Source organism: Triticum aestivum, chromosome 1B, assembly GCF_018294505.1.
Source record: "Triticum aestivum cultivar Chinese Spring chromosome 1B, IWGSC CS RefSeq v2.1, whole genome shotgun sequence".
In the NCBI taxonomy this organism is placed as follows: Eukaryota; Viridiplantae; Streptophyta; class Magnoliopsida; order Poales; family Poaceae; genus Triticum; species Triticum aestivum.
In genome coordinates, this window is record NC_057795.1 from 285,179,185 (window position 1) to 285,190,919 (window position 11,735).

General features: G+C 51.5%; 2 protein-coding genes and 2 long non-coding RNA genes across 4 annotated transcripts; 1 reads left to right on the forward strand and 3 right to left on the reverse strand.

Moving 5' to 3' along the window:
• Positions 1 to 1,566: 1,566 nt before the first annotated feature.
• On the reverse strand, positions 1,567 to 2,777 carry LOC123119680 (uncharacterized). The gene is made up of 2 exons (XM_044539570.1): positions 1,880 to 2,777; positions 1,567 to 1,754 (listed from the first exon to the last, which is right to left on the reverse strand). Exons 1-2 carry the CDS (start codon positions 2,775 to 2,777, stop codon positions 1,567 to 1,569), a joined length of 1,086 nt encoding a protein of 361 aa, XP_044395505.1.
• A 28-nt stretch (positions 2,778 to 2,805) lies between these two features.
• Positions 2,806 to 3,810, forward strand: LOC123119692 (uncharacterized). The gene is made up of 2 exons (XR_006458794.1): positions 2,806 to 2,957; positions 3,114 to 3,810. It is a non-coding gene; the product is annotated as an uncharacterized lncRNA (long non-coding RNA).
• On the reverse strand, positions 3,264 to 4,982 carry LOC123119671 (uncharacterized). Its single transcript, XM_044539561.1, has 2 exons — positions 3,596 to 4,982; positions 3,264 to 3,502 (listed from the first exon to the last, which is right to left on the reverse strand). The coding sequence occupies exons 1-2, from the start codon at positions 4,461 to 4,463 to the stop codon at positions 3,264 to 3,266; spliced, it is 1,107 nt and encodes a 368-aa protein (XP_044395496.1). The 5' UTR covers positions 4,464 to 4,982.
• An 819-nt stretch (positions 4,983 to 5,801) lies between these two features.
• On the reverse strand, positions 5,802 to 7,376 carry LOC123119689 (uncharacterized). The gene is made up of 3 exons (XR_006458793.1): positions 6,977 to 7,376; positions 6,813 to 6,885; positions 5,802 to 6,016 (listed from the first exon to the last, which is right to left on the reverse strand). It is a non-coding gene; the product is annotated as an uncharacterized lncRNA (long non-coding RNA).
• Positions 7,377 to 11,735: the final 4,359 nt, after the last annotated feature.

Below are 11,735 nucleotides of genomic sequence, written 5' to 3' on the forward strand. Positions count from 1 at the left end.
GGGCCTGAAGGAGGCGTTGCCGGACCTCCGCTAGCATCTCGTCGCGGCTCCGCAGAAGGTCCCCGACCGCCTCGGTCCGAGCCGTGGTCGGATCAACCGGAAGAATCGCCGGAGGCGGGCGGCCGTAGACCACCTCAAAAGGCGTGGCGCGTAGGAGGTGTTGTAGCAGTACTCCGCCCACGAGAGCCAGTCCACCCATGCACGAGGACGATCACCTGTGACACAACGCAAATACAAGGCAATCACCTTGTTGACGACCTCGGACTGGCCATCCGTCTGAGGATGGAAGGCCGTGCTCAGGCGGAGCTTCATGCCCGCCGTCCTAAAGAGGTAGCGCCACACATGCCCCGTGAACACGGGGTCCCGATCGCTGATGATCTAAGAGGGAAACCCATGGAGACGGACGATCCCGTCGAAGAAGGCCCGGGCCACGGACGCCGCCGTGTAGGGATGACCGAGCGCGATGAAGTGAGCATACTTGAAGAAGCGGTCGACCACCGTGAGAATGACCGATTTGCCGCCCACCTTGGGAAGGCCCTCGATGAAGTCCATGGAGATATCCGCCCAGACCTGAGATGACACCTCCAAGGGCTGTAGCAGACCAGCCGGCTGTAGCGTCTCCGTCTTGTTGCGGTGACACGTCACACAAGACCGAACCCAGTCACGGACCAGGGCCCGATCACCAGGGATGTAGAAGTCGGCGCGGAGACGATGGAGAGTTTTCTGCACACCCTCATGGCCCGCCGAGTGGGCCAGCAGCAGCACCTGGTGGCGGAGATCGTCATGCGCCAGCACAAAGACCCGTCGCCCGTGGAGGAGCAGGCCGTCGGTGAAGCGCCAGGGCTCCTCCAGGTCGCCCGCAGCCAGTCGCTGCTGAAGAAGAAGGGTGTCGGCCGCCGTCGCCATCGCCCGACGAATGTCGGTGAAGAGGCCGAAGGTCGGCTTGGAGCGGATGCAGAGCGCCGCCCCCTCAGCGTCAACGACAATGGTGTCGTGGTCGGCGTCTCGGCAAGACAAGGCATGGCCACAGTGTTAAGACGACCGGGGCGATACTCGAGGGAGAAGTAGAAGCTGAAGAGCTTGCTGATCCACTGGTGCTGCGGCACGGTCGAGAGCCTCTGGTCCAGCAAGAACTTGAGGTTGTAGTGGTCCGTGCGAATCTGGAAAGACCGACCCCACAGATAGGGCCGCCAGTGGCGCACCGCCTGCACCAAGCCAATGAGCTCCCGCTCATATGCCGCGAGCTTAAGGTGGCGCGGAGCGAAAGGCCTGCTGAAGAAGGCGAGAGGGCCCTCGCCCTGATGGAGCACGGCGCCGAACCCCGCACGGAGGCGTCGCAGTCCACCACGAATGGGCGGTCAAAATCCGGCATCTGAAGAACGGGCCCCGTCATGAGGGCCCCCTTGAGGGCCTTGAATGCCGCCGTCGCCTCGTCGTCCCAAGCGAAAGCGTCGTGGCGCAGCAAACGCGTGAGGGGCGACACGATGAGGCCGAACTCCCGGATAAACTACTTGTAGTAGCCCGCGAGGCCCAGAAAACCGCGAAGAGCCCGCGGCGATTGCGGCGTCAGCCAAGCTGCGACAGCCGCCACCTTGTCGGCATCCATGGCAACCCCGTCGGCCGAGATGACGTGGCCAAGGTAGGCGACAGACGGCGTGCCGAATGAGCACTTCGAGCGCTTAAGATGAAGATGGTGCGCCCGAAGCTCATTGAAGACGATGGCAACGTGCTGAAGGTGCTCCGCCCAAGAGGCGCTGTAGATAAGAATGTCATCAAAGAAAACGAGCACAATCAGCCAACTCGGAACCTTGGTTGATGTAGCATGTAGATTGATCTGTCAGGTTGATTGGAATATTGAATGCTGAGTGTGCTGTTCTACCTCCTTGAAGCAGAAGCGCTGCGACGCCAGATGATGCAACTGCGAGTACAATTTTTCCCTCCGATCGTAGCCTTGTAGTGATAGCTTTCCAAAGGTATGTCTTACCTGTCCCGCCATAGCCATCCACAAATATCATTTTCCCTAATGATTGATCCGCTGACTCTATTATTGCATCAAAGGCCTTCTTCTGATCTAAATTTAGATTGTTCACTACTTGCACGTGTTCAGCCTTCAACTTATCCTTGTTGTAGTTCATTTCCTCATTTATAAGCCTGTTCCCAGTTCCATTTAACTCGGGCATGTTTGGTAGCTCTATTCCAGGGTATTCCTTTAGTGACTTTCCGGCTTGTCCCATTTTCTTCTCAGTTTCGATTAAAGTGCATTTTCTATTGTGTGAAGGAGTGAAGGGGGTTGGGAAGTACGTGATCCAGCTTGGTGTGTGCTGTATGTCTTTAGAGAGTGCCTCCCAGTTGGATTCCCATAGCATCCTTGGGTCAGTAACCTCACAGTAGCACAAAATAGTTGCAAACAATTGCCGTAGTTGCACCCCAGATGCCCATTCGGATGCTTCCTTGATGCACTCAATCCACTCCCTGTCATCCTTAAGAAGCCCTAGCGCATGACATGCTGATTTGTATGATGAGTGGACGACTCCGTTGACAGTCCTGATGTTTTCAAATGTCATGCAACCCTTTGCAGTGTTGAGGAGAACTCTGAGATAGTACCTTTCACCGCTTGCAGGATGTGCATTGTAGATCCTGCCAATTTTCTTTCCTCTTCTTCGCCTTGTCCACTTCTTTTCTTTCTTAACCCATCTCCATTGTGTAGGAAACTCTGCATATGTTAGTTCTCTGGCATCTTCATGCTTTTTGTTCATCTCCATCCACTCAGTAAACATAGTGACACCTGATCTTGGGCGCTGTATTATTTCATCTAGGTTTGTTGAGTCCGGAAAAATTACCTGTTGCTTGTTTTCCTGGTGGAACAATAGCCTCTGAACAGATGGTTCCTGGTACCGCAGAGGAAACTTGAATATTCGCCAGCATGCTTCAGTTGCTGTTATGTATCTGCATCTAAGGTACATTTTAATCTCATCGTTGTTTTTTGATTGGTCTTTTTCTTCAACCATTGCTGTTGCTTGGTTATCTCCTTCGCGGATATCCTTAAAGAGGTATTTGATTGGCATATATTGGTTACACAACTCCACATTTATGTGTGCTTGAAATTTTACCAGGAGATCTTTGTTGTATGGGACAACAAATCCGTTGTTCAACTTGACTCCCCCCTTATCTATTTGTCGGCCATTATCCCGTCTCCTGTATCTTGGGAAGTTGTCTTCATCAACGACCGTCTCATCACAGAATTCTTTTGGAAAGTACTTACTTCACATACGTTTTTCCATGCAGGGTGACTTTGGATTTGCCTCACCACATGGTCCGTGCATCATAAAATTCTTGACAGTTTCAAATGTTTCCGGATCCCTGTCCTTGTCCGGGATTTCAGCGCATATAATTTGATCTGTTTGTGAGGGCTTGAGACACTTCCCTTTCTCTTTTCTGTCAAGGAATATTAGTATATGGGCATGTGGGAGTCCTCTCTTCTGGAATTCTATTGTGAAGATGACTGCATATATGTTTTCACTTTGTATTAGTAAATTACTAGTATAAAAAAGTGCAAGCATGTATTACTGATAAGTGATGATTTACTGATACTCACTTGCTTTAGTCTTTCCAAAATGTTGTTTACTCTTAATATCAAACATTAGCTCTTTTAGTTTTATCATGAACACTCGAACTACAATGTCAGGTCGTTCTGCTGGTTTCTGGTTCCCGGCTTCATCTAGCATCAACTGAATCTCAGGCCAATTAGGGTTGCATGTGAATGTTATGAACAAGTCAGGATGTCCAGCCCAACGGCATATTGCCATTGCATCTTGGTAGTTTCGCTCTATGTTTCGAGGACTTCCTGTGAAACTTGCTGGGAGTACTATTCTCCTCCCTACTTGCTCTGTCAGCGTGTCTCCTTTTCTGAATGCATCCTGTAGTCCATCATAAAGTTGTGTTCTTAAATTTCCTTGATTTTTTCTGATCCAATTGAGCCTATCCTGTTCGATGCATGTATAGACATCTACCACAAACTGCATCGACAGATTTCCACACATTAGCATTAACATTGACTGGCCTGGGCGCTGTTGGAGGTGATATGCATAGTATTCCAGCATGGTGATGTATTTCTTGTTACTTACACCTTTCTTTTTTTTGTACTTGATTCCAAGTCTATAACCATCTTCCCCATATGGGAAGAGCAACGGGTATTGCATGGCCATGAATTTTGGATGGATTTCTGATATCCTTTTAGGTTTCATATCTTTGTACTCGAGAACAATGTCACGTCCGTAATGTTTTTGGGTTGGATCTTTGACTATCAGTGCAGCAACTTCTGATATTGATGGCATGTTATCTTGCCTCCCATCTTGATCCCTGCTGCCAAGTAAACGCAGAGTGAAATTGTTGTAGTCATCTTCTTTAAATCTATCTCTTGCCATTCGGAATGATTGTGCTAATGTGTTATTCTCGTCGAGCATGCTTAGTAGGCCACTGACAATTGTTTGCTTTAGTGAGGCATCACGTGAAGGGGAGCCTTGGCGCAGTGGTAAAGCTGCTGCCTTGTGACCATGAGGTCATGGGTTCAAGTCCTGGAAACAGCCTCTTACAGAAATGTAGGGAAAGGCTGCGTACTATAGACCCAAAGTGGTCGGACCCTTCCCTGGACCCTGCGCAAGCGGGAGCTACATGCACCAGGTTGCCCTTTTAGTGAGGCATCACGTTCACCAGATCTTGATGCTTCTACCCTATTCTGGATCTCATTATCTGTGTCATAGATATACAACTGCTGGAAACGAGGCCTATTTCCTTCTTCGGGTAGTAGGGTTCCTATCTGGTGGCGGTTCTGGCCATTCAGTCGGAACACATAAGGTCCACGCCCTTCGTTTATTTTCTTATCCAAAGTCCCCCCCCCCCATTGATGTGAACGCAAACATGGAATTGTAAGACCTAATGTTCTTTCGGTAGTTTGCTGATATTTTTCCTCCACCCCTTGTTAATAAACTTGTAAGGTAAGGCGGCGGTTCTTTAAATGGTGGCAAGATAATCTTCCCTTGTTTGCAGCATTGTGCAAAGGATGGTTGTCTTGTTCTGGAAGATTGTATTCTTTCTGCATACCACATAAGTGCATGGCAGTGTTGGCAGATGTATGTTGGCCCCCCAAAGTTCCATATCTTACTGGCATTAGAATTATCATCCTTGTCCATTTCACCGTTATTGGTTCTAGCATGCCTTCTGCTCTTGTTGAGTTGAATTTGTGCTTTCCTCTTCATTCGTGCTGTTCTCGTTAATTCGTCCTGGCGTCTCCGTTTCATCATCTGCTCAGCCATCATTGCACTGTCTACAACTGATGATTCTGTGACTTGTGCTGGTTGATAATTTGAATTTGCCCTTACCGCATGGCAATATTGGCTAGTACATAAATTTTGAAATCTCAAGTCCATTATTTGTTGATTCTGTATAGCTGATGCCCCTTCAAAGTTCCATATCTTACTACCACTGGAATTACTGTCTTTGCTTTTTTCAGTGTTATTGATCCGGGCACGTTTGCTACCCCCTTTCAGTTGAAGTTGTGCTTTCCTCTTCATCCTTGCTGTTCTTGCTAATTCATTTTGTTGTCTTTGTTTCGTAATTTGCTTCGCAGTTACTGCACCGTGTAAAGTTGATGATTCCTTGACTTGCAATGCTTGATGATTTGAATTTCCTCGTGACACCTTGCAAATTCGGCACATGCATAGTTTTGTACCCAAGTTCCAGCACAGTATTTGTTGATCTGTATAGCTATTGGCAGGTAGGGCATCTCTTCCTCTGCTTTTTTCCATCAGGTCTGTTACACTTAGTGCCCTCTGGAGTTGATGTTCTTGCTTTGCCTTTTTTATCTTGCTCACCAGATTAGTTCTGTAGTGATACTTGATTTTATTTACTTTCCTGCTCTTTCTGCTCCTGAATTCGGGTCATACACTCGTACTTCTCCCTTCAAGATTTCTACTGATCCTTTTGACTGGCTTTAATTGTTTTGATGGGCACTATTTTTCTGCACACAAGGGAGAGTTCCTTAGCTTAACCAATAAAGATAATGTGTGACATAAGCAAAAAATATGATACACAGTAGATATTTGGGGCTGGAATGAAGAGTCCACAATTCTTACAAATGATACAAGTCAAATTCAGTACTTGGAAGAAAAAGTTGTGAGATCAAATAGCAGAAGGCAACTTAACGTAGTATTCCCTCCGATCCAAAATAAGTGTTGCAGTTTTGAACCGGGGTTAGTTCAAAACTGCGACACTTATTATAGATTGGAGGTAGTATTATTTAGTCAGCAAGCCAAGTTAAGTTCTGCAGAAGTTGGCAACAACTTAAATTAGTGCTGAAAGCGTGCTTATAAATGTTCAAATTAGACTCATGTTATTACCCACGTGAGCCAAGACAATCATGTTTCTTCCTTCTTTATGTTTCTTTCTTCATGTTTCTTTCTTGCTTATATATATGTCGCTATAGGACAAAGCTTTGTGCCTAATAGGCAGAAAAGGGAAGTCATGTACTCCCTCCGTTCTAGTATATTAGATGCATGTGGCCGGATAGCATAGTGGAGACAAGTTTTTTTTCGTGAGGAAGCGTAGCTTCAAATCAACCGTTGTCTACTTGATTCTTGATTCTGGAGCAAAGATAAACCATGGTTTAACAGTGCTTAACATTGTTTTGCCTCAGAGCCAACTCAAAACTCTGATCAATTGAAATAATACTTTGCTAGCAATGTATGTCAGTTGCATCAACCATCTAGTCTAGACTCTAGAGAAAGCTTGGAGTTATGTGTTCTTGAAGACACTACCTTTAACTGTCGTCACTTTTCTCATGTGCGTGAAGACTGGAGATGCATGCCCTGGAAACTAGAGACTGTCCGGCTGAAAAAGATAGAGCAAGATATGAATCAATGAAAGAAACACGGCTGTGAATCGTTGAAGATAGGAAAAGAAGTACACCAGTCATGTGCACCTGTCCTACTTGGCCTTCTTCTCCTGCAGCGCAGCCGTTCAACTGCCTGAACGCAACTTTCTTGGCTGGCTATCTGCTAGTAGTAAACGCTAAACTGATATCTCGCTGCGGCTGATGCATCCATCCTTCCCAGAGCCCACTCAAGGCAGTAGCCACAAGTAAATACTGGAAAGGTTTTTGTCTAGGGGAGCAGCAACCAATCCCCTGTATCCTCCTACTAGTACAAGAAACTGATGTATTCTTCTACTACGGTGTCTTGTTCAGTCTGATCTCGTAGCCACGTGTTGAAGAAAATGACACGTAAAACTACAGAATCTGCTTCGTCCTCCCTGTTCTCGCCAAGATACGACGGACACGGCTGTGCCTATGAACCCTTTGGATTCCTTCGGTGCTGCGCGTGAGTGAATAGTGTGAGATTCCCACTGCAGCAGCAGCACGCCAGGTCAAGTCTTGCCCATGCCCTACGCCATAGGTCTGCCTTTTAGGCAATTTATGTTTCTTTTTTCATTTTTCACTCTGGTGCTCGGCATCAAATGCAGAGAATTAGCTTCCTTTCCAGAAACAAATCTGCATTGGAGTGGAATTGTTTTTCATACCGTTGATTGTTGCCAGACGACGGTGGTGCCAAGAAATATATATGTATATGTTTACCTTCAAAAAAAAGAAGCAGAGGTTTTGACATGTCCACGCAATGCTGTGCATGTACTGAATGTATTTTTTTTTCTGAACTGTAAAAACACACCGCAATGAACACGAGTAGCTGACGTTCCGTGTGTTTCGTTTTGCAAGAAATATGAACCACTGGGACAAATGGTATGAGCAAACCAATTCGTTGTTGAACATCCAAAATCATGACCGAAACAATGGTAGTACTAATTTTACACACAAACCAAACATATCCAACTTCAGGTATCCGAAACACTTTTCCTTTTACGAAATAGGGTTTCCCTCCGCTTTATAGATAAAGCATCACCGAACAACCGAATCCTGCCGATACAAACACACACACCACACCAAACACACAAGGATGGATACAAGGACGTTGATAGCAGCAACACTACCCAACAAAATCCTAGCCAATATCAGATGAACACAATAAAGCACTACTAGGAAGATGTCGGGGCCCTCAACCGTGGGCGGGCCACCGCGAAGAGGAGAAGCCGTGTAGGACGAACAATGAGCTCCAAAGCGGCGCCTTCGGCAAGGGAACGACACCATCGTGTCGCCACAACCCAATCCAAGGATTAGAGTTTCCCCCGGAGCACTCCGACGACAAATGAGATGCCACGACGACGCCTTCAAGAAGGGGACGACGTTAGAACGCCACCGCCGTCGGCTTGGCAAAGCAGAATGGGTTTTCACCCCGGCCAACACTCATCGTCACCGGATTGGGTGAACGACCCACCTCGGTCAACACGCCGCCCACACGGCCATGCTGACCAGACAGCGCCCGAGCTGCGTCCTCCGCCCAAGAGCACCCCGGCTACCACCAACAGGGCCGCCGCCACGGCATCTGAGCCCTACCCTCAACCAGGACACACCAAACAGGCGCGGCCGACCGAAACGAAGCGGAAGCTCGCCTTCCACCCCAAAGCCGACACCTTGGCATGGCCGATGACCTCGGCGGCCGGATCAGGGCCAGGGGAACTCCGGCGGCCACCAACAGGAGCTGCCAGATGCAATGGAGGGGGCACCCTGCCCCTTCCCGAAGTCCCGTGCCACCACTAGCAGGCCTCAAGCACACCACCACACCATGGCGCCACCCCGGCCTGACGAGCCCGTCGCTGAGTCCAAAGAAGAGGGAGGGAGCTCACCCGAGTCCGACGTAGACGATCCGCCGCCGGAGAGACCCGACGTTGCCGTGCGCAGATCGGACATCCACCAGGCCGCAGCAGCGCTGCTGCAGACCACCCCACTCCGAGGTCAAGACCGACCTCGGCCACCGCCCTGCGCCGCCCGCCGCCATCTAGGAGCCGGATCCGCGCCGGCACGCCACCGCCCAGATCGGGAACCCCCGCGGCCGCCACGCTGCAAACGAGCCCGCCGCTCGACGTCGCGTCCCTACCAGGCAACCCCGCCGCCGAACTCCGAGCACGCCGCCGGCCCCGCCAAAGCCCGACGCCCCACTCAACCGATCGTCTCGCGCCAGCCGCAGAGCACGAGGGAGGAGGAAAAAGAGGCCCCGCCGCCGCCCCCACCGGCCGGGCTTCGCCCCGACGACGTCGCTGGGCGGCGGCGAGGGAGGTCGGGTCACGGCGGCTAGGGTTCCCCCCGGTCGCTTGCGAGAGCGACACGGGAGGGGGGAGGGGGGAAACTCGTGGCCCAACACTTTTCCTTCTAGAGAAAATACGATCGCCCAACTTTATATATAGCCAAACATGACGGCGTCTGGGCGTGGACAGCATCCCCTGCCAATGTGTCGAGAGTGAAACTGTGTCACGTTGCCGACATGGAGCGGTGGCCAGTCAATCTCCTGGTGTCAGGGATTAGAGCATCTCCAGCCGTTTGGCCCCCAAGAGCGTTTTTCAGGGGGAAATAACGCCTCTTGGGGCGTTGCCGGCAGAATTTTTAGCGTGGGGGTACCGATTCCCAGCCACGAACGCAACAGCAGAAGGCACAAAAAAAATTAAAATGCTCGAACTCAATGAAATTCAGCCAATTTGAACGAAATATAGGTGAATATAGGCGATTTCATTGATATTTTGGCGCATTGAAGAAAAACATACATAAAGACATAAAAAACGTCTAATTCATGCCGAGGAGGTTGCAGAAGACGGTGTAGTCGTCGCCGCCATCGTCGTCGTCGCCTGACGGCCCGTCCTTCAAGGTGTCCTTGCTGCAGCCCCTCCTGGATCGCCACTGCGGAATGGCTTGCTCGGTGCAATGACTTCCTCTTCGCTGTCGGAGAACATGATGATGCTGCCCTCGTCGCGGCCATGGCGCTGCTTGGCGATTTCTTCCAGAGCACGACGTTGGTGCTCCATCTCCTGCGCCACATAGTCTGCATGACCAGGCGAGGCCGCTCTCGAGGTCAGCGGCCATGTCCCCGTGCTCCTGCTTCACCACGGTCTCCGGCTCCTTCTTCGGCTCCACCAAGCGAATGTGGCCGCGGGGAGGGGAAGGGACGCGACGACCCTAGTTTATGATGAGGTTGTTGCCGTGGCTGCGTCGACGGAGTGACATCTCTTGCGGCTGGGCTTGACGGGGACGAGTGCCGCTGGCGCCGACCCGGAGGAGCGGGAGCCAGAGGATGATGAGGATGACAGGTCCATGCACCTCGGCAACCAGGAGCTTCCGCGACAGCGAGAGAAGGACGACGCTGGGTACTCCAGCCGTGGCTCGCTGCCCCCTCGATGTGTGCGAGGACGGCAGAGAGAGTTCGCTCGGGCGCGTCCCACCATTGACGGCGGGCCTTCGAGTTGTGGCGCCCCCTCGGCATCGGGCCGCCGTTGGTAGACGCCAGCTGCTCGGCGTGGCATCACTGGAAGTACGCGGTCCAGAGCGTGTGGTTATCCGCCGCGTACCGTGGTTCTTGGCGCGCGTACTCCGACATGTTGGTCCAGAATCGCCTCAATCTCGGTGGGGCGTTCCACATTGGAGGGCGGCAGAGGCATGGGGACGCCGCCGGCGCTCAGCCGCCATGCACCCGACACGCGCATATGAGGCGACGTCAGGTAGTTGGCCTCCTGCAGCAGGCGAGCTTCCCATTCGTGCAGCCAACGGCGACCGAAGCCATTGGCCACCGCTTCGTCGCGGGGAAACCTCTCCGCCATGGTGCTTCCCTTGAAATTTTGGGTGAGAAAGGTGAGGAGAAGATATGGTCGGCGCTGGAGCGGTGTAGGCAAAGGGATGGCGAGTGTGTGGCAAGCGGCGGCGAAGGTCGGCTTTTATAGCGACGAGAGGGCGGGAGCAGTGTGGACGCATGGCGGGAAAGGACGGGACACGCGGCGGGAAAGGGCGGGGACGCGCGGCGGTGGCTTTCCATCACTGCGCCACCAGTGTCCATCAACGGAAGGCTGACCAGCGACAACATTGAATCACGCGGGCACCGAGGCGAGGTGATGAGGATGATGAAGCACAGTCACTGACTCGGTGGGCCCACAAGGGGGAATCTGGCGTGGTTTGTTTTCACGCCATTTTTCTTTCCCCTGGCGCCCCCTGGCGCCCCCAGCATGTTGGGTTCGACCTAGGTCCGCTGGCGCCAATTTCGGCCCAAACCGGCAAAATTTGGGCTCCTAGGACGTGATTGGGCGATTTTTTTGCGCCGGTGGTAAAAAGGACGCCTTGGGGGCCTGTTGGGGGGGGGTGGAGATGCTCTTAGAGCGCACGGTCACATTCATGTCTCCGTCCATGAAGATCCAACGCAAGGGCCAAGGTGGTGTCCAAGGGCTACATATATCGCAAGGGGATCATCGATGAGGAGAGCCAGCCTTGGTCCCTATGGGACCGCATCACAAGGCCCGTCGACCACCACATGCATGAGAGTGACGACGACCATGACATGCAACACGAAGAGGATGGGCGGCAAGGAAGGGATTCCTCGAGGAACCATGACAACTAGGAAGAGCACATCAAGCGTAACGACTAGTCACGTATCACGATGACAACCGCGGGGATGGGCACGACGATCGTCAGGCTGATGGTGGTCGTCGCCACTCCATCGCTCTGGTCCAGCAGGCTGTCGCACCTACTGCCACCATTGTGCTGAGCTCTGACTCCGGCAGCGATGACAATGTTTGTGTTCAGGAGCACTAGCCAG

What these genes read in the sequence shown, in the direction of transcription:
- LOC123119680 (XM_044539570.1), bottom strand. Translation starts at nt 2,777, where the DNA reads ATGTTTACTGAGTGGATGGAGATGAACAAAAAGCATGAAGATGCCAGA. An exon ending in AGCGCTTCTGCTTCAAGGAG is followed by an intron (nt 1,755 to 1,879) that starts GTAGAACAGCAC and finishes TCTTATCTACAG; the next exon opens with CGCCTCTTGGGCGGAGCACC.
- LOC123119671 (XM_044539561.1), bottom strand. Translation starts at nt 4,463, where the DNA reads ATGCTCGACGAGAATAACACATTAGCACAATCATTCCGAATGGCAAGA. An exon ending in TTTTGGAAAGACTAAAGCAA is followed by an intron (nt 3,503 to 3,595) that starts GTGAGTATCAGT and finishes ACATATATGCAG; the next exon opens with TCATCTTCACAATAGAATTC.